At 38.2% G+C, this 20,973-nt stretch overlaps 1 protein-coding gene and 1 long non-coding RNA gene across 2 annotated transcripts in view; one reads left to right on the plus strand and one right to left on the minus strand.

Moving 5' to 3' along the window:
• LOC311084432 overlaps positions 1–20,973 on the minus strand; it is an 87,616-nt gene that overhangs the window by 5,583 nt on the left and 61,060 nt on the right. The window lies entirely within an intron of this gene.
• Positions 1,600–11,811, plus strand: LOC311084430 (uncharacterized protein). The gene is made up of 4 exons (XM_084116435.1): positions 1,600–1,737; positions 3,462–3,502; positions 3,579–3,905; positions 8,493–11,811. The coding sequence occupies exons 1-4, from the start codon at positions 1,727–1,729 to the stop codon at positions 8,708–8,710; spliced, it is 597 nt and encodes a 198-aa protein (XP_083972561.1). The 5' UTR covers positions 1,600–1,726; the 3' UTR covers positions 8,711–11,811.

Raw genomic sequence — 20,973 nt, forward strand, 5'->3', positions numbered from 1 at the left:
GAAAGAGAAGCGCCATGTTACTGTGCATAGACCTCTTGTTGTGGCTGAGCTAAAACAACAACAGGTGGATTTGACTTGGTCAGCTTGTACTCGATATCAAGCTGCACAAGAAAATGAACCATCCATGCGGTCCTGCATTTCTTTGACCTGGCTGCCACAAACAATGGATAGCATAAAGTTCAGACAAACAGTTCTGGGAGACCAGAGAAGGAGAAACTGCAGTATTTTGACTTTAAGCTGCTGCTATAGTTGAAATGATGCTCAAGCAGAGGGTGTTCGAGGTCAACAGGTTCACAAGATGTCCAGTGATGATGATGAGATGAGAATTCAAACTAAGAAGAGAAGGCCTGTTGAACCACAGCCAATTGACCATGTCAAAAATACAGGGCTCTCTGTTTGCCAAAGATGGTGGAGGCAGAACATGCATTACGGTTCAGGAGAGGAGGATTCAAAGGAAAAACATTTATCAAATGTATCAGATGTTTGTGTGTGTTTCAAAGTAAAAATAAACTGCTTTCCTGTTGTTCCATGAGTCGTTGTTAGTGCTGTGTGTGACGTGATCTGCTCCCTTACCACGTCACATTCCTGAAGCGCCAAAAAAATTAAAACGCACAAGCCAACTCAATAAATATAATCCGCGCGCAATATGTTCTGCGAGATTCTGAAGTGTGCAATCGATGGACACTTTACTATCCCATAAGGCCACAGGAAAGGTTTTGTGAATGGCAGTGAAGTGACGCGACTGACGCTGGTAGGTCACATGATAATGACAACATGGTGAATGTTGTACGTCCGGATTACATTCATACTACACACTCTCATACTATAGAGAATGTAATTTTTTCGGTCCTTAACAGTGCCTGGATTCGTGTACACAATATAGCCTACTGATTCACGAGCTTGGTAACTATGGAGCTGATTAAATTAAAACTAAAAATGTCCTTTCCCAGTCACCGTACCCCAACATATGTCATGATGAAAAAATTATATCCCAAAATATAATTACATGAAAACAAAATTCCCTTTCCCTTTGCCTCAGTGGAGGTTTGAAGGTTTTCTCATTGAAAGCAATGCGCTACCACGTCACTGGACCCTTTTTCTGACAGTATAGTGACCCGAGGGAGAACGGGTAGACTTTTTAAAGAGGCAAAAGGGGAACAACCTTGACCGTCACCAAGTTGGGCAGGTGTTCAGCAATGACCATTTCAGTTTTAAGTCATGTAGGCCTATTATAGTTCCAGATACATCGCTTTCGAAAGTGCGGTAGAAACATTATTTATAAATTACATTGACATTTTTTTCTTTCCATCTTTAATTTTTACGTAATAAACACTAATCTAGAAGAAATCGTTATTTTATTTTGTGCGCATGCAATTTGTGTGTAACGTTACAGTTTTAAATTAGCCTAGCCTAAATTTTGGTATTTAACATACAATTTTAAAAATACAACAGCCGTTCTTTATATTTTTCTCTCCATTGTTAAAAAAGGACGCAAAAGTAGCCTATTTTCACAGACCAAAATATTTTTCTTTTCTTTTTTAAAAATGTTGCATCTTCGCCACACTCCAGCACAGTAGGCGTCGCTCGCTATTCATTTTAGTTTGCAACCCGGCAGTAAATTTATATACCGTACGAAGAAGAGATCGGGGTCTCGATTTCCCAGATCTGTTTGAGAAGATTAGTATTTCAGTAATATTAGTATATATATGTATTATACCGGGTCGCCATGGTTATCGGGTATGTGTACGATTTTTTTTAAGGAAATCTGTATTTACAAATTACAATTCGAACAAGAAGTCCTGATGTATATGCGCTCGTGTTTACATTTGGCCTGGTTTGTTTTGTTCCTCATTTGCTGTTTTAAGATAGAATCAACAGGAAAACCCTTTGTACGTTATTAATGCATTAAACATGGATTGATTGATTGTTGATTAATTAATGATTAACGGGTTCATCTGCAGTAAAAAGGGGGTAACTATTATTTTGCCGCAGTCATTAGCAGTTAGCATTAGCTGCTAGTATTTTGAATTTCAATCTTTTGCGTCCCGATACATGTGTGTAGCTTTATTTGAAAGTCATTTGATAATGCCTAATCTTACAGTGCATTCAATATATCCAAGTTTTCACCTGTAGGGTAACGTAATATGGGTAAAGATGCTCTATTAAGAATGTTTACTGCTAAATCATATATAGCGACGAGTTCAATTATTCATTGTTCAATAATTTACAGGATAAATATGCAACCTCCAATATAAAATATTAAGGGAAATACATGAAAACATATACTAATTTATTTGTAAATTTGATGCAGTTTGACAGTTTAGTTGAACAGTGACCTCAATCCACACGAAGGCACCATGAAATCAAAATTATATAACGTTATACATACACACACACATATATATATATATATATATATATATATATATATATATATAATGATTTATCCGTGCTCATCATTATTTATTTTAGTCATGTGTCTCGTAATCTTTAATCTAAATAACGTCCCCTCTCTTTTGCATCCACATCTCTTCTCTGATGACGTGTTTAATGACTTGAGGGCGGGACAACAAGCCAAACAAAATCAAGTCCCTCCCTATGTTTTTTTTCTTGTTTGAGAAGCTGTTTCACTCGAATACATAACAATAGTGAAGAATCATTCGCAACTTCCATATCATGCCAACTTTAACCTGAATCACAGTTATAGAGAGATTCATCTAAATTACACTATATAATATCTAGTTATAAAATTACACAAACAGTCTCTCCTTGTTCATGATTTATGTTTAAAATACATGAAGGGCATGAGGAGATTTTATTGTGGATGCGGCTCCCTATCAAAGCCGCAGAAATGAAAAACAAGCGATTCACAAAATGTAGTGATTCACAATGTACTAGCTCACTGTTTGTGTTCATGGTCATTTATTGTGATAGTACAAAAACTCTGATTAGCATGAATGACAAGACTTTTATCATATTGCGTCAGCTTAGTTTTGTCTTGTTACTTTTAGTAAAACAAAGTAATTGCAGTCAGTTTAAAGTTTTTGCAATATGTATGTTTTCCATTGTAATTTAAACTTAAAAGGAATATTAAATGATACGTTTCCTCGAATTTTTGACATAATCATTAACGTGGTCTTAGAAAGATTTTTTTTAAAAATGGGTATGAAACGGAAGTTGCGAATAAGAAAAAAAGTAGGACGGGACTTGATTTTGTCCATCGCAAATGGATAGGATCATTACAGTTTGCTATTGGTCGATCTCATGTGGATTGACAGGATCTCCTGCCCTCACTCCAAAAAACAAGTCATCATGCTTTTAGTTTGCCCATCCGCCTGACTGGCTGTTAGTGTTTAGCACGTTAGCATGACATCACAGCAAGTCGGACAGCATTTGTTGAACATGCGGTACTGGTTGTGATTAAAGTAGTTAAAGGAACTTGTTTTATTCTGTTTCTGCAGTCGCGGCTTCATCTGTGTGTTTGCGGTGCTGATAAACAAAGGTGAGCATCTGAACGACACATCAGAAAGATAAATTCATGCCACAGACTGAGTGTTTGACAGTTTCTGTTGTTTCAGTGTCTCTGCAGGAAACAGTAGAGGCTGTTATTGGTGGTTCTGTTCTCCTGCCGTGTTCTTACACTGAACATGATCTTAATCTTCAAGACACTGATGTTCATTGGAGACACAATGGCAGCGAGAATGTGTATGATATAGTCAAGGGTAAAGATTCACTACAGTTACAGGACCCTCGTTACAAGAACAGAGCCGAAAGTTTGCCTGAAGAGTATGAGAGAGGAAACTTCTCCATCAAACTCATCAATCTCACTCACACTGATGCAGGAGAGTTCAGCTGCCTCATCTCACACTCAGATGAACATCCTACTGTACTGCTGATCATCACCGGTGTGTAGAAATGCTTGATTCATGTATGAAGTTGATGGCACTTTAAAATAATGGTCTGTCATTAATAGGAAACTATGCAGGAAGTAATGCAGGACAAATTCTTGTCAAACACTTCAGATTCTATAAACAAATATGAAAACAAGCTTAACTATTAATATACTTCTTTATTTCACTGATAATTAATAATTACTGAATGAGATGAGCCTCAAGAATAACTATCAGCTTTCCATAACGAACTATAAGAATTACTTAGCCTGCTCTCCCCCTACTGACCTAATGAGTAAACATTACGTGAAGCGCGCTTGACAGACAGACTTTTAAAGTCCCCCTGTAGACACTAATTTTATCCCTTAAAACTCATCTTTGATCAATAGCTTGAATGTAACTCTACACCCTTGCTTCATTTAGTATATGTGGAACCATGAATATGCAAATAAGCCCCGCCTCCACTCACTCGCACCAGCTCAGATCGCTTGACGTCATTTGAAGTGGAATAGTCCATTATACAGGCTTGTCTACAAGTCAATGTATCAGAATGGTAATGCGCTTTATGTATCGCTCTCCACAACAACCATAACAGTAATTAATATGATCCGCCTTTTGCTTGACTATGTTATCAAACAGCTAATAATGTGTTGCTAATGTTACAGAAACCGGTTCGCCACCTCAGAGTCAGACAGCTGCCTTCTAACAATCAGTATCCTTAGAAATGCTTTGAACAACTTCAATATATACATACACAATTCACTCTGTTCTGTTGATATGAAAATTCTGGTACATTTAGCGATACACCAGGATAACGTGGCTTCTCTTGAGACTCTCCTGATTCACAGCAGGTAATAATATTCTAAAGCCCGCCGGTACTTTGACATGATTGGTTACGAGGTAGTTTGTGACGTCAGAAACCGCCGATTTCAAACCGTGTTTTTTAGTCTGTCTTTGGTTCACTGCAGTTTTAAGGAGAAAATACTCAGCAATGGTGTTGACTAATGAATTTGCACATGGTTTGTCTTAAAGCATATTAAAAACACCACATGCTGCTGCTCTCTATATGTTTTACCGTTGTCTCCTTTCACGTTCATATGTAAATTGTGCAAGCTTATTTCGTCCAGTAGATCGAAAGATCTGAAAAAGCCCATACATTTACCCACCCATAGACCCTCCCCATAAATCAGGACAGAAGTGGTTGAAAGTGGACAAAAGAGTCGTATTAAAATACCAGGTGTAAACGGGTATGTGTCTCCCTCGTCTACTACTACTGTCGACCTAAACGCACCTTAAAGGGATAGTTCACCCAAAACTCGAGCGTAGCGTTAGTTCTGGCAGGTCACGTTAGTCAAGCTTGCATCAGCTGACTCTCAGCTGATTCACATCTACCTATAGGAATACGACGCCTATCACCATATATAAGCTCCTTCAGTATTATCAGCAGCTATCGCGTTTCTCAGGAGCTAATCTGCCGTAAGGCAAAAGACCGTATCTTCGTTTTTGGTCGAAAATTAGTTTTATATTTTTGGCACATTCAAGATCTCCTTTATCATGTGGATGAGTATCTTGAATCAATTCCGTTGTTTTTTCGAGAAAATAATGGGTTGTCTTAACAGTAACTTCCAAAAGCCCATGAGAAACAAAGGCAGAACACCGTAACACCAGTTACCGCTCTTTCGCTTTGTTTTGGAACGCTCAAATTGAGTTACGGTACTCTGCCTTTGTTTAGCCGCGTGTCAATATGAAGTTACTGTGCCGGTGTTCTATCAAATAATGCTACCTACCAGATTTGTTGCTGCCTTTGTTTTACTCTCCATTAAAATTTAAATTACGGTGTAGCCTGTGTACTTTGTACAGCTGCCACCAGTCCCTCTAACTTCTGATGTCCTCAGAGCTTTGTCCTGCACAATTGCGGTCAGAACATTTAGTATGGTCTGAACCTGCTCCATCGACAAACGTGCGATGTCGATCGCAAAGGATTATGCAGAGTTGACAGAAAAATGTTACACATGCCGTAGCAGATGAATACAACAAAGACCTAAAGCCCCGCCTCACCAAGGTCGGGTACCGGACCTGGTTGAAATACTCATGCATCTAGCTGGCAGAGTGCCAAAACTTCGCCGGCGCCTTTATTTTGTATTTTGTACAAAATAATAGTATTTTGTCATGTCAAAAGTATAAATAATGCCATCAGAATGCAACCAAAGCACAGGATAGCAATAAGTAGATGGCTATAAATAATTGTAAATCATACAAAATAAATGGCATGATCACTAGACTTTATACAGGTGTTACTATAATGATTTTGTTAATGGTGATCAGCAACCAGATATAGATAAAGTGGAAGTTACTGCCTTTTGCCTTGGCATGACTTCTCACTTTTTGCTGACAATACAAAGGCAGAGTACAGTAACTTTAAAATAGTGGTCAAAAGTCAAGTTTGAGCTCAAGATTTTTTTATGTATATAATTTTCATTACTAATGGCGCTTTTCCACTGCATGGTACGGTACGGCTCGGTTCGGTACGGCACGCTTTGGCGCTTTTCCACTGCATGGTACGGTACGGCTCACTTTTGGCGCATTTCCACTGCATGGTACGGTACGGTACGGCTCGCTTCAGCTCGCTTTAAATGGTACCACCTCTGTTGAGGTTCCAAGCGTACCGTACCGATACTAAAATGTGACGTGAAAACACTGCAGATCACTGATTGGTCAGACAGAATCATCACTACCAGCGTCATTGTATTTACGACACGAGACACTAAACCTGCTAGATTTAAATAGCCAGTAGACAACAGTCAACGCTGTAGCGCCTGTTTTAAAAGTATTTGCTTTAAAAAAAAAGTTTAAAAAAAAAAGAGTATAAACTTTGAAAAAAGAAATGGCTGAATCGTGGTCAGTGGACGAGGTGCAGACGTTCCTCTCGTTGGTTGCCGTGGAGTGGATGGGGAAACACGGAATGAAAAATTCGCATTTAATATGATGATATCATGGCAGTAGAGACGGCAAATGATCAGTCCCACCCTTGAAGCGGTACTAACTGCAGTGGAAAAGCAACCGATTTAAAGCGAACCGAACCGTGCCGTACCGAGTCGAGCCGTACCACGCAGTGTAAAAGCGAAGCGAGCCGAACCGTTCTGTGCCGAGTCGAACCGTACCGAGCCGAACCGAGCCGTACCATGCAGTGGAAAAGCGCCATATAACATCTATTTGCCAGATTTCCAGTGTCCTACCTATAATTAATTTGGCGGGACAACTATAAATCTTTAAAGTCATTTTTCTCAGTTCCACACTCTTGAATTAAATATATTTGCAAACATTTATTGGTTCTGTACTGTTTACCCTAAGGGGGTTATTGCTGCTCTCCCTGCTCTTATCTATGCTAGGCTTCATGGATGCGCAGGGAGTTCTTGCACAGAGCTGAACCATACCGCCAATCCAAACTGTATGCTAATTGTCAATCGTATTTGACGGTAGTGGTCCTGACAGAAATGAAAATTAGCCCATGATTTACTCACCCACAAGCCATCCTAGGTGTATATGACATTCTTCTATTAGACGAATACAATTGGAGTTATATTTAAAAAAAATCCTGGCTCTTCCAAGCTTTATAATGGCAGTGAATCGCTGTTTCTGTTTTGAAGTCCATAAAAGTGCATCTAATCCATAATAAAAGAGATCCCGGGGATTAATAAAGGCCTTCTGAAGCAAGCGATGCGTTTGTGGAAAAATATTCATATTTAAAACTTTATGAAGTAAAATAACTAACTTCCAGCCAAACGAACATTCGGACTGGACTTAAGTGTAAAGCGCACGTGTTTACTCTACGCCCTGACGCACTACGCTACTTCTGACGTCATAAGTTTCGTAAGTTGCGCTTTAGGCGTAAGTAGACTGAGTATGACCGTTTGGCCGGAAGCTAGAATTTTACTTTGTAACGTGTTAAATATGAATATATTTCTTACACAAACGCATCGCTTCACTTCAGAGCTGTGTGGAGCACTTTTATTATGGATGGATGCATTTTTATGGACTTTAAAACAGAAAAGGCCATTCACTGCCATTATAAAGCTTGAAGAGCCAGGATATTTTTTTAATATAACTCAGATTGTATTTGTCTGAAAGAAGAAAGTCATTTATACAGAGGATAACTTGAGGGTGAGTAAATCATGGGCTAATTTTCATTTTTGGGTGAACTATCCCTTTAATACCAAGTGTACACGGCCTAATTCATAATTAATCACCTTTTTTACTCTGAATATAGTCATTAATTGGTAATTCTTTTTAGTTTCTCATGGTTAGTTGAAATTGAGGCTAATCTCATTCAGCAGTTATTTAGAACCTAATAAGAAAGTATCTCAGTCCCAAATTTGCTGTTACTTACTTGATTAGTTTGTTTTAGCTTGATTCCATATTAGTTCATAGTATCTGAAGTGTTAATGCAGTTCAACTCATTTGTCCTGCATAGTTGCCTATTAATGACAGACCATTATTCTAAAGTGCAACCATGAAGTTTTTCATTTTAAAAAAAAGTTCAAGTTCACTAGTTATAGATGAATCTCTTGCCTTTATCACAGTGAGGTATTTTGTTTGTTGCAGAATCAACAGCAGGAAAAGAAAGTAAACCCACTGAACAAGAAATCCCAAAAGATGAAACAGACAGTGTGGAGACTTCATTTGGCTGGCTTTTCATTATATTAACTGTACTAATAATAAGTTTACTGCCTATAGGCTGTTTCGTTGTATTTTACTGTAGAAGAAAAAAACAGCAAACTCCCTCATTCTCTTCTGTCAGGACTGAATACAAAAAACAGTGATTTAAATGACACGTCAGTCCTAAAAGTTTCAATTTTCTTACTCTCACTGTATTTTTTCAGCTGTCACTGGGTCTTTCTGGTGCTTGTGACTCTGTTTTGAGCTGTTACATTATTGCCTTAAACACTGTTTGTTCTTGCTGAATGAGATCTTCAAACACTGAAACTGTAGCTATTTTTTTTAAAGGTGAAGGACCAAATGAGTCTGTCAATGTTACTGTCTTTATTCTGAACAAGTGTACTTCATGTTTTGGTGGTCAATATTAAATGTATTTATTATAAATTATATAATGCATGTTAAAATTAAAACATTTACCGGACAGTTTATTTTTTTACTTGTTTAAAATCTTTTCCTTTTACAAGTTTTTATAGAAGAAACTATGACAGTTTTACCCTCCCCTGCACTTATTTAAGTTGCCTTATTATGTTGCTCACAAACCTAATGCCTTAATTACTTAATGTAAGCCTTAGTGTCTTGTAAGAATGTAAGATCCTATAAGAGGTCCCTTAATAATATAAGAATAATGTTGGATGTTGTTTATTATTTGGATCTGATTTCAGATGAGAGCTTTACTTTATTTTTTTAATTTATTTTTTAAAGCTTTTCATTCTTAATTTATTTTTCTTGCCTAAAAATAATTTTGGTGTTGGTCCGATTTCATCAAAGCAATTCAAACACACTTTTATAGTTAATTTTTTTTATAAGACCAACTTGTCCGACACAGAAATCCTCCCAGTGAAGAATAATGTAACTTTTCAATTGTTATTGCTAAGAATAAGAGTACATGTTTTTTATTATGGAAAAACTAAATCTTTGGTTTCTTATTGTAGAATCTTGTCTCTCAAGGGTAAATGTTTGCTCTCTAAAGCTGAGACTCTCCCCTTGCTTGTTCAATTACTTCTATTTATGTTGGTGTAATTATGGTCTTTAAAGTATGAAAATAATATTCTTGGTTTTAATAATTATGTTACCTTGTGTGTGAGTGTGTTTTGTTTTGTTTTTTTTGGCTATAGTTGAAATGAACAGCAATGAATGAAATAAATAAATGTAATCAAACTTACGTGTGTGATAAGCTTTCTGCTCTTCAAGTGAAACACTTCCCTGAATTATGTGTCAAACACACTGTTGTCATGACTTCAGTTTATTATTACTGAAAGCACAACAGGAGCTTCCAGTTTTAGCCTCCTCCCTGACCTCCAGCGAAACCGAAAGAGAGTGAACTTAGTATTCATTTGCAGAGTTTTTTTAGTCATTTGCCTTTCAAATGTTTAAGAGCACCGGATGTAGTTGATAGAACAGAAAAATAGTAGTTGCTCTTTCCTGAATTAATTAATGAATAGTTTTACAAGAAATTACCTTTATTGTGATTTTTTGTTGTCATAATCTGAACTCATTCTCTTGTTTTCATCCCTACAGACGGCGCATTTTCTCTGACAATGTAATGCAACGACTTTATATAAATTATATAGTCTTAAAGTAACTTTGATGTAATGGGAGGAGAGTTAAACTGATTACAGTCAATAAAACCAGATGATCGGGTCAATGGGCCAGTGCAGTATGATCTTTATGATTTGCAGCTAGCAATGTTTTTATAATAATATAATATAAATCTTGAAGCCCAATGTTTATCAATAACTGAACAAGAATTGATCAGTGAGGAAGAAACTATTTGAAAATGGTTTTACTAAAGTTATTTAAAAGATTATTTTCTGAATTATGTCTCACATTCCTGTCATGTCTTGACTTCAGTTTTTCACTGTAAGAGCACGACAAGAATGCAGAGCTTCCAGTTATGTACCATAGACAGTTACGTACTCGGGCCATTTGCATGACACCATTTTCAACTAAAACATTTTTTCATCATGATTGAAATCAGTCACATCGCCATCTACTGGCCTGGCATGAATCCGTGGGTACATTGTTGTGTACCCTATGAAGACCTTCAGATAAACTAAACTGGTTTTTAAAAATGTAAAACATGTTATGCTTTTGGCCGTTAATTTACACAACAACTGCGTTTTGTGGACCTGAAAAGGCAAACTTTTGAAAACGGGTTTTAAAGTCAAGTTTTTGAAAACGGTACCGTTATTATCTCCGTTTAAACTACAAAAACGCAAATTTGTAAAAACGGTGACGTCATGCACATGCATATTACGTGTTCATTCTATATGCGTTTAGTGTTTCTTTACAAAGTGACATTGCTACCTACTGGCCTGGCAACATGGTACAGCGTTTTAGTCATTTTCACGGATCTGTGTGAACGGTGGATCGTTTTAACAATGGTGTCGTCTGTACTGAAAAACTTTGTTCCGTTTTTAGTACATTGTTGTTGTGTACACTCACCTAAAGGATTATTAGGAACACCTGTTCAATTTCTCATTAATGCAATTATCTAATCAACCAATCACATGGCAGTTGCTTCAATGCATTTAGGGGTGTGGTCCTGGTCAAGACAATCTCCTGAACTCCAAACTGAATGTCAGAATGGGAAAGAAAGGTGATTTAAGCAATTTTGAGCGTGGCATGGTTGTTGGTGCCAGACGGGCCGGTCTGAGTATTTCACAATCTGCTCAGTTACTGGGATTTTCACGCACAACCATTTCTAGGGTTTACAAAGAATGATGTGAAAAGGGAAAAACATCCAGTATGCGGCAGTCCTGTGGGCAAAAATGCCTTGTTGATGCTAGAGGTCAGAGGAGAATGGGCCGACTGATTCAAGCTGATAGAAGAGCAACTTTGACTGAAATAACCACTCGTTACAACCGAGGTATGCAGCAAAGCATTTGTGAAGCCACAACACGCACAACCTTGAGGCGGATGGGCTACAACAGCAGAAGACCCCACCGGGTACCACTCATCTCCACTACAAATAGGAAAAAGAGGCTACAATTTGCACGAGCTCACCAAAATTGGACAGTTGAAGACTGGAAAAATGTTGCCTGGTCTGATGAGTCTCGATTTCTGTTGAGACATTCAGATGGTAGAGTCAGAATTTGGCGTAAACAGAATGAGAACATGGATCCATCATGCCTTGTTACCACTGTGCAGGCTGGTGGTGGTGGTGTAATGGTGTGGGGGATGTTTTCTTGGCACACTTTAGGCCCCTCAGTGCCAATTGGGCATCGTTTAAATGCCACGGCCTACCTGAGCATTGTTTCTGACCATGTCCATCCCTTTATGACCACCATGTACCCATTCTCTGATGGCTACTTCCAGCAGGATAATGCACCATGTCACAAAGCTCGAATCATTTTGTCACCAGGTGACCACATGTTGTGGGGCGGAACTAAAATTCCCGAGGTTTGTTTCCCATAAGGAGGAGGCATTAAAAGACGGACCAAAACAAAGCCGGGATTTACATGTGATGCCCTTATCGCTGACTATGGACAGGTGTGCAGGAGGAAAGTGTGGGGTTTAGTGATTGGCTAACAAGACTCGACAATGTGATTTTAAGCTTGTGACTTAGTCTTTGAGTTGCGGAGTGTGGGGTGAGACGGATTTGCGGCGAGCTCTGGATTCCCCACCAAGGGGTAGTTCTGGCTGGACACGACGCATACGCAACAGTGGAGTTTGTAATAAAGAGAGGACAACGAGCACGAGTGACTTGGAAGCCGGACTGCCTGGGGCTGTGGATTACCGAATCTGACGAGGCAAGAGAGAGATCGGCTGGGCTACGATAAGCTAAGTAAACATTCCTACATAAAGCGACTGGATTGAGTTGTAGAACGCTGGAAATATGCTGCCAGTATATGCTTGCCTCTCCCTCCGCGTTATTGTGAGCAAAGTTTTGTCAATGAGTATACGTCCAGTTTGGACTGACCGCTTGTGTCGTAGCCAACGACTTACCAGCCTCACTATACTATTCTATCGACTTCCATACTAGATGTGCATTACTGCTGTCTTGCTAGTGCTGTAGCCAACGACTTACCAGCCTCACTGTACTATTCTATCGACTTCCATACTGGACGTGCATTACTGCTGTCTTGCTAGTGCTGTAGCCAACGACTTACCAGCCTCGCTGTACTATTCTATTGACTTCCATACTGGATGTGCATACTGCTGTCTTGCTAGTGCTGTAGCCAACGATCCACCAGCCTCACTATACTATTCTATCGACTTCCATACTAGATGTGCATACTGCTGTCTTGCTAGTGCTGTAGCCAACGATCCACCAGCCTCACTGTACTATTCTATCGACTTCCATACTGGATGTGCATTACTGCTGTCTTGCTAGTGCTGTAGCCAACAACTTACCAGCCTCACTGTACTATTCTATCGACTCCCATACTGGATGTGCATTACTGCTGTCTTGCTAGTGCTGTAGCCAACGACTTACCAGCCTCATTGTACTGTTCTATCGACTCCCATACTGGATGTGCATACTGCTGTCTTGCTAGTGCTGTAGCCAACGACTTACCAGCCTCACTATACTATTCTATCGACTTCCATACTAGATGTGCATTACTGCTGTCTTGCTAGTGCTGTAGCCAACGACTTACCAGCCTCATTGCACTGTTCTATCGACTCCCATACTGGATGTGCATTACTGCTGTCTTGCTAGTGCTGTAGCCAACGATCCACCAGCCTCACTGTACTATTCTATCGACTCCCATACTGGATGTGCATACTGCTGTCTTGCTAGTGCTGTAGCCAACGATCCACCAGCCTCACTATACTATTCTATCGACTTCCATACTGGATGTGCATTACTGCTGTCTTGCTAGTGCTGTAGCCAACAATCCACCAGCCTCACTATACTATTCTATCGACTTCCATACTGGATGTGCATTACTGCTGTCTTGCTAGTGCTGTAGCCAACAATCCACCAGCCTCACTGTACTATTCTATCGACTCCCATACTGGATGTGCATACTGCTGTCTTGCTAGTGCTGTAGCCAACGATCCACCAGCCTCACTATACTATTCTATCGACTTCCATACTGGATGTGCATTACTGCTGTCTTGCTAGTGCTGTAGCCAACAATCCACCAGCCTCACTATACTATTCTATCGACTTCCATACTGGATGTGCATTACTGCTGTCTTGCTAGTGCTGTAGCCAACAATCCACCAGCCTCACTGTACTATTCTATCGACTCCAAACTGGATGTGCATTGCTGTTGTCTTGCTAGTGCTGTAGCCAACGACTTACTAGCCTCATTGTACTATTCTATTGACTTCCATATTGGGTGTGCATTGCTGTTGCGACTCACCAGCCTTACTGTACTATTCTACACTGTGTCTCGTTATCATCAGTCTGCATTGCAGCTTAAGGATCCCAGCCCTCCGCTTCCAGCCATGCAGCTGTAAACCTACCATCCAGTTCGTCTTCTTCCTGGCATGTAAATAATGGAATAGCCCATCTCAGTGTCGCCGGCGCCACCTGCCTGTCACTGTTCTGAGTCGACCGCCTGCTGATTATTGGTGGAAGATTGTGGTGAGACCTCACTTGAACCTTGGTGTGTTGTGGTGTTTTCTTCTGCCACAATTTCAAATTGGTTTCTTGAACATGACAATGAGTTCACTGTACTAAAATGGCCACCCAGTCACCAGATCTCAACCCAATAGAGCATCTTTGGGATGTGGTGGAACAGGAGCTTCGTGCCCTGGATGTGCATCCCACAAATCTCCATCAACTGCAACATGCTATCCTATCAATATGGGCCAACATTTCTAAAGAATGCTTTCAGCACCTTGTTGAATCAATGCCACGTAGAATTAAGGCAGTTCTGAAGGCGAAAGGGGGTCAAACACAGTATTAGTATGGTGTTCCTAATAATCCTTTAGGTGAGTTTATATGTACCCTAATTTAAGACCTTCAGATAAACTGAGGGGCCGTTACCCGACACTGTTTTCAACAAAAAAACGTTTTGTCCCCCATATTTGGGGGGCCTGAAAACGCTAACTTTTGAAAATGTTTTTCAAAGTCAAGTTTTTGAGAACGATACCATAATAGTCTCCATGTAAACTTAGGGTACATTTACATGACAACAATATGCTTAAAATGGAGAAGTTTTTCCTTTGAGTTTTCCACGCACAGACATTGTCAAAACGATCCCCATTCACATGAATCCGCGAAAATGACTAAAAACGCTGTATTCTGCTGCCAGGCCATTAGATGGCGATGAAACTGAACATGTAATACACATGTGCATGATGTCATTGTCTTTAGAGATTCGCATTTTTGTCGTTTACACAGAGACCGTTTTCAAAAGTTTGTGTTTTAATGCACCCAAAACGCAGCTGTTGTAAACGAAGGGTAAAACGCATAAAAAGTTGAAAATGGTGTCGTGTAAACAGGTTGTTTACAACATTCTGTCAATCATGCGCATGCATATTACGTGTTCAGTCTATGGGCATCTAGTGTTTCTTTACAAAGTGACATCGCCAACATGAAAAACAGTAGTTATAAACACAAAAACTGAGCTTAAACTGCTTAATGGATTGATGATGTTGGTAGGGTATTAGGTGTTGAAAAAAGTCTGCATGTGGTCAGAGCAAACTCGACTGTCTCTGATTGATGTGGGAGAAGTTTTTTCCTGTCTGCTTCAGAGCTGCAGTAGATTCATGTTAAATGATGTTGTGTGAGAGGAACCAGGTTTCATTAGATTCAACTGTTTTAATCACGCAGTATCATGAGGATCATTCAGCTTCAGCTCTGTGAGTTCATTACATGTTATGAATATTTTTACATGTGCTTTATAAACAGTGATTTTATGTGGCTAATCTTATTTATGATGTATTTTTGTCTATTTTTTATTTTATAGATGTGTTAATCTGTTATCGAGCTGCAGTCTCAGATCAACTCACTGATTTAGGATCAAATGTGACCATAAACTGTGATCTTGATGAAAATGAGGTTTACTGGATTTTACTGAAAACACCAGATCCTCCAACAGTGATTCTACGATCATTCCCAACACCACAATCACCTATTTACTTAAATAAAACATTCAGAAGGAAATATTCAGTGCAGTTAAAACATTGTCTGGTTATTAATAATGTGACCGCTGATGAATTAGGAGTTTATTACTGTATGAACACACGCACACCTCCAAAACTCAGCAACAGCACCAGACTGCACTTCACTGGTGAGTTCATTTACTTTGTCAGTAAACAAGGCTTTTTGATGATCCCTGCTTACATTTGTCATTTACTACTTCAAATTTTATTCAGATAGGTTATGAAAAACTTAATTATATTCGCATTTATTATCAATATTTTCAGTTTTACAAAATTGCAGCCAGTGCACTACCAGTAACAGTTGTTACTGTAACATTATGAACACTTTCTTTACAGAATCAACTCAACTAACTGAGTGTCACAATCATACAGCGCTGGAGTGTGTTGATCAGAATCAGACACAATGGCAGATTATTATAATCATCATATCTGGACTGATGAACGGGCTTCTGCTCATTGTGCTGATCGGTGAGAGATTTTCAGCCATATGTAAAAATATTAATATAATGCTTTTTTTTTTTTTAGATGAAGAAAATAATTGGAGAAAATATAATACAACTTTTTGTAAATATTAAAATCTAAATGAATTATTTCATATTTAGGACTGGTAAAGGTTTTTATTGTTGGAAACAGAAGGTCAGCAGAAGAATCACAAATCAACACTGATCTACAGCAGACGCAAGTTATAGAAGAACACGACTTGCAGGTATAAATGTGACATCTTAACTAATTATTTTCTGTCTTAAAATTAGCATTCTTGCTAGCTTCCCTAACATTATTATTATTTTTTTTCATTTTGGTTTAATTGAAACTGAGTTTGCTTATATTGTTCTTTCAGTACGCCACAATGGATTTTTCCAAGCTGCGTAGAAATATTCGGCCCAGCCAAATCAACAGCACATATGCAGCTCTAAACCTGCCGAAGTCATGAACACACCAGTATGACTGATCTTATTCTTAATTTGTTCACTTTTTCTTAATGTTTATTCAACTTCTAACCACAAACTGTTTGATACAGTTAACACACATGACATTAAACAGCCAAACTTACATTCTTTAGATCAGGGTTTTTTAAACTGGGGTCTGTGGGAAAGTTCAGAGAAAAATAGTATTTTTTTTATTTTTAATTGATTCCATTTGATATTATTATTTTAAGTTATATTATTGAATTGTAATATTTTGTTTTATTTCTCTTTAGATTTATACATAACAAGTAGACAAACACAGTGTCTCCTTAACAGAAAGTAAATATTTTTCCCAACAATATTTTACTTATATTTGAAATATTTTTATTTTTAAATGCAGTATGAATGTTTGAATGTTTTATACATGAAAATATAGCCACTAAGGAATCATATTTTAATATATGATAATATATCATATCTGGGTGTCTGTGGCATCAAAAAGATTTTAAAACCCTGTTTTTAAATAAAATCTATGTGTTTAAAAACTTTTCTCAATTCAAAGGTGTTTGCCTTGGAATAACTGTATATTGTAGACAATATTGGTTGAAACTTCTTTGAGCAATTGTTGACATAATATATTCTTCGAAAATACTTTAGTCTCTAAACTGTCGTGACACAAAGGAAATATCTTAGAGTGGAGATTATATGTGCACATTTATGTGAAATCTGATTGGTTGAATTTTTAAATGCTGTTGAACAGAGAAGAGTAATATCTGAAAGATTTCCTTTTTTGTTAGGATATAGAGAACTGTTTATTTTGTCAATGTGCTGTATAAATGCCTGTATAAATTAATATGATAAAAAAATTAAACAGCATCAGTTAAATAACCAGGTTGATAAAGTATGTTATTTTTAGTTAATAAACTGTTTTATTGCTTGCCAACATACTTGTCTCAAGCTCAGTACTCATTATTGTTGTTGCCGCCGCTTTTGTCTTGTTTGTTTGTGTGTGTGTGTGTGTGTGTGTGTGCGTGTGTGTGTGTGTGTGCGCGTGTGTGTGTGTGTGTGTGTGTGTGTGTGTGTGTGTGTGTGTGTGTGTGTGTGTGTGTGTGTGTGTGTGTGTGTGTGTGTGTGTGTGTGTGTCAAGAGTCTGAAGTAAATGAATGGCATAAATATTTTCTATGTGGAAAAACATTTTATTTTACATTTTATTAAACATTTTTAACAATCCTTTTATTTTGGATGTACTCTCTATTATTCATATAACTCCCTTTAATACCTTACATTCTTAGACATACATTAAATTTTCAGTAGTTTTAAAATATATAAATGTATATCATGTGAACATCAATTTACTTCATTGAAAAAAACACAAGTGGTAAAATCAATTTCAGAGTCATAATAAATTGTCACTATTGATAAATTAGATTATGACTGTGTTGTCTGATTCTTTTAAAATACATAATTAAAAAAAATCATATACAATCTCACTCAGACATAAAAAATGTGTATATATATATACATTTTTTATATTTTATATATACATTTTATATATATATAGTGTGTCTGATGCATGCCAGGCCATATGATACACGGCACAGTGTGGTTAAACTCAACTGAAGCGCTCGACCAAAACCATAAACATGTTCCACTGGCTTGGGCACAGCCAATGATAAACAGGGTCTCTCACCTTTGTCTAGAGTGGGGTTTAACCTTAAACGAGTGCAGAGTTTTTTCAATACCATTATACATTTAGGTTATCTCAGTTCTCACAGTTGTCTTAACCTCAAATGGAAACAGAGCAGCACGTTGCATTGCATTTGTTCTGCCTTGCAGAGAGTAAAGCATGTCAAACACCTTCAACAACTGAAACATACAGGACAGGTCTTTGACCATTGAAATTTTTTATTTTTTAAATAACAGTAAAGTGCTGAAACCTGAGCCTCAAGCATGGTGAACATAAATTGAACATTTGCATGTAAATATGAGGCTGAATAAGCAGAGTGATACAAACAGTGAAACAGTGCGGCTGAACTGTATCAGCATTATTTGAATGATTTTTGGAGACTAACATCTGTTTAATATTGATAAATAAATAAAAAATTAATATATAATTCCATTGAATTATATAACTTCTAATCGAACAATGGAACACAAATAAAGATTATGGTAAGTACAACTTACTTGATCAGTATTTTTCCACATGTGATCTTTATTGAGTGTTGTGTTTGTATAACCCTATGTTTATGTCTCAATAAAAACAGCGACCCCAAGTGTTTGGCACAATTAATTGCACCTACCCACACTACAGTACCTTACTGTCTCTATAAAGCCACACACCCATGCCAACTTCCTTTATTCTTTATTTAATTTATTAATTTATCTCACCTTTCCCCGTTGACACTTGAATGGAGTGACCAGACATCCCCGTTTCCCAGGGACAGGACTCCAAAATGGGACTGTCCCCAGTAAACGGGAATTCCTGGTAGAATTTAAGAAATAAAAGTTGTAATGATGTCCGATTCGTGAAAAACTAGTGTGAATGGCCCTGTTTACACCTGGCATTAAGTTGTGTTTTGGTCGATTGGACAACAAGTAGACGAGGGAGACACATTCCCATTTACACCTGCTGTTTTAATCCGTCTCTTTTGTCCACTTTCAAACACTTCTGTCCTGATTTCTTCGAGGGGAGGGTCTATGGGCGGGATAATGTATGGGCTTTTCCAGATCTTTCGATCTAAATGGAGAAAATAAGCTTGCGCAATTTGCATATGAATGCGACCGGAGACAATGGAAAAACATGAAGAGCATCAGCTTTAGACAAAAGACCGAACGCGGTGAGTGTGTGTTAGAAATCAGGAATGGTGTGAGAACATTGTGCTTGGTATGTTTTTCATCTTCAAACTAAACTTGGGTCTTCAGCCGACAAAGTTTAAATCCCGTTTGGCTAGTGCGCTTCCCATAATGTTAACGCATTAGTTCAGTAGGCGAAGAGTAGACGGTCTTGTGTGTTTGTTTGAACACATTTAACCACATGAGCGTCTACACAACAAAAGCAATCCGGTCGAATGTGTTTTCGACTACCTCTGGAAGTGGTTGAAAGTGTACAAGCTCAAAACGTTTTAGACCCAGTTTACACCTGTATTCAGTGTCGTCCACTTGTGATTCGATCGACCAAAACGCATCTTAATACCAGGTGTAAACAGGGCCAATGATTCATTCATGAATAGAACTGATTTGGTTCTCGAGTTCAAATCACTGATTCAATGATTCCCATCGATGTTTTAGCTAATTTCCACATATATTTCTGGAGCTGCTGGTGTGTTCAACTTATTATTTACTCATTCAATAATTAATAATATTAATAATAATAATACATTTTGAGATGTAGGCCTATACATTTTAAATGACAATTTTCATGGGCAAAGGAAAGGTACTCCTCTCAGAAAACGGACAATTAAAGATACTTTTAGATGTTTAATTACTACTTTGAGCATTTTGATCGCTAGATAAAGGCTTAATTAAAAAAAAAATGTGAAAACCTCAAACTTGACCAAAATTGATATTTTTCACTTGTTTTGCCTGTAGCTCGAAATTAAAGCAGGGATATGCAGTTTCGGGAATTTCTTCGGTGTATTCTCGCTTTTTGCTCGCAGGTTTCTCTATAGAGCTCCCCCTACAGCTTCGGAATAGATATTTGACAAAACTGTCGAAAAGCTCGTTGGCGATTCTCAGATACCAGAGGCTATAGATCAACGACATCAAAGCAGATGGGACATTCTTTAAAACATCTTCTTCATTCGGGTTCAAACAGAGTAAGGGAGCGCAATAATGACAAAATTTTAGCAGATTTTTTTTGCCGTAAAGCAATTGTTTACATCGCGAGACCTGATATCACGCGAGACTTCCTGACGCTGCTGCCGGAGGCCCGCCGGCTCAAAGTTGCAAGGGTGTTTTTTCCGCTCACAGGCGATAGGGGGGTGCGAGAAGACCACCATTCAACCCGAAAAAAAGTAATATAACTATTCCAATAACTTGTGTGCATTCCGACTCATTTTGCCAGCATGGGTCACATATTCAGATCATCACAGGGGTGGCATGAGCAATGAAATTGAATGCCAACTCGTGGATCGAATAAAGGCAAGCCCTTATTTTGCCATACAGCTGGACGAGTCGACGGACATAAGCAACGCCACGTTACTGTTAGTTTTTGTCCGATACTGCATGGACAGTAATCTTTGTGAAGATCTGCTATTTTGCAAAGAACTTCCAATGAGAACCGCAGCAGATAATGTCATGCACTGCCTTGATGAGTCCTGCTCTGAAAAAGGTCTTGATTGGAAATGTATGCACAGACGGCGCGGCTGCTATGACGGGAAAACATTGCGGTGTTGTTA

Source organism: Abramis brama, assembly GCF_963993115.1.
Source record: "Abramis brama genome assembly, chromosome: 6".
NCBI classification, from domain to species: Eukaryota; Metazoa; Chordata; class Actinopteri; order Cypriniformes; family Leuciscidae; genus Abramis; species Abramis brama.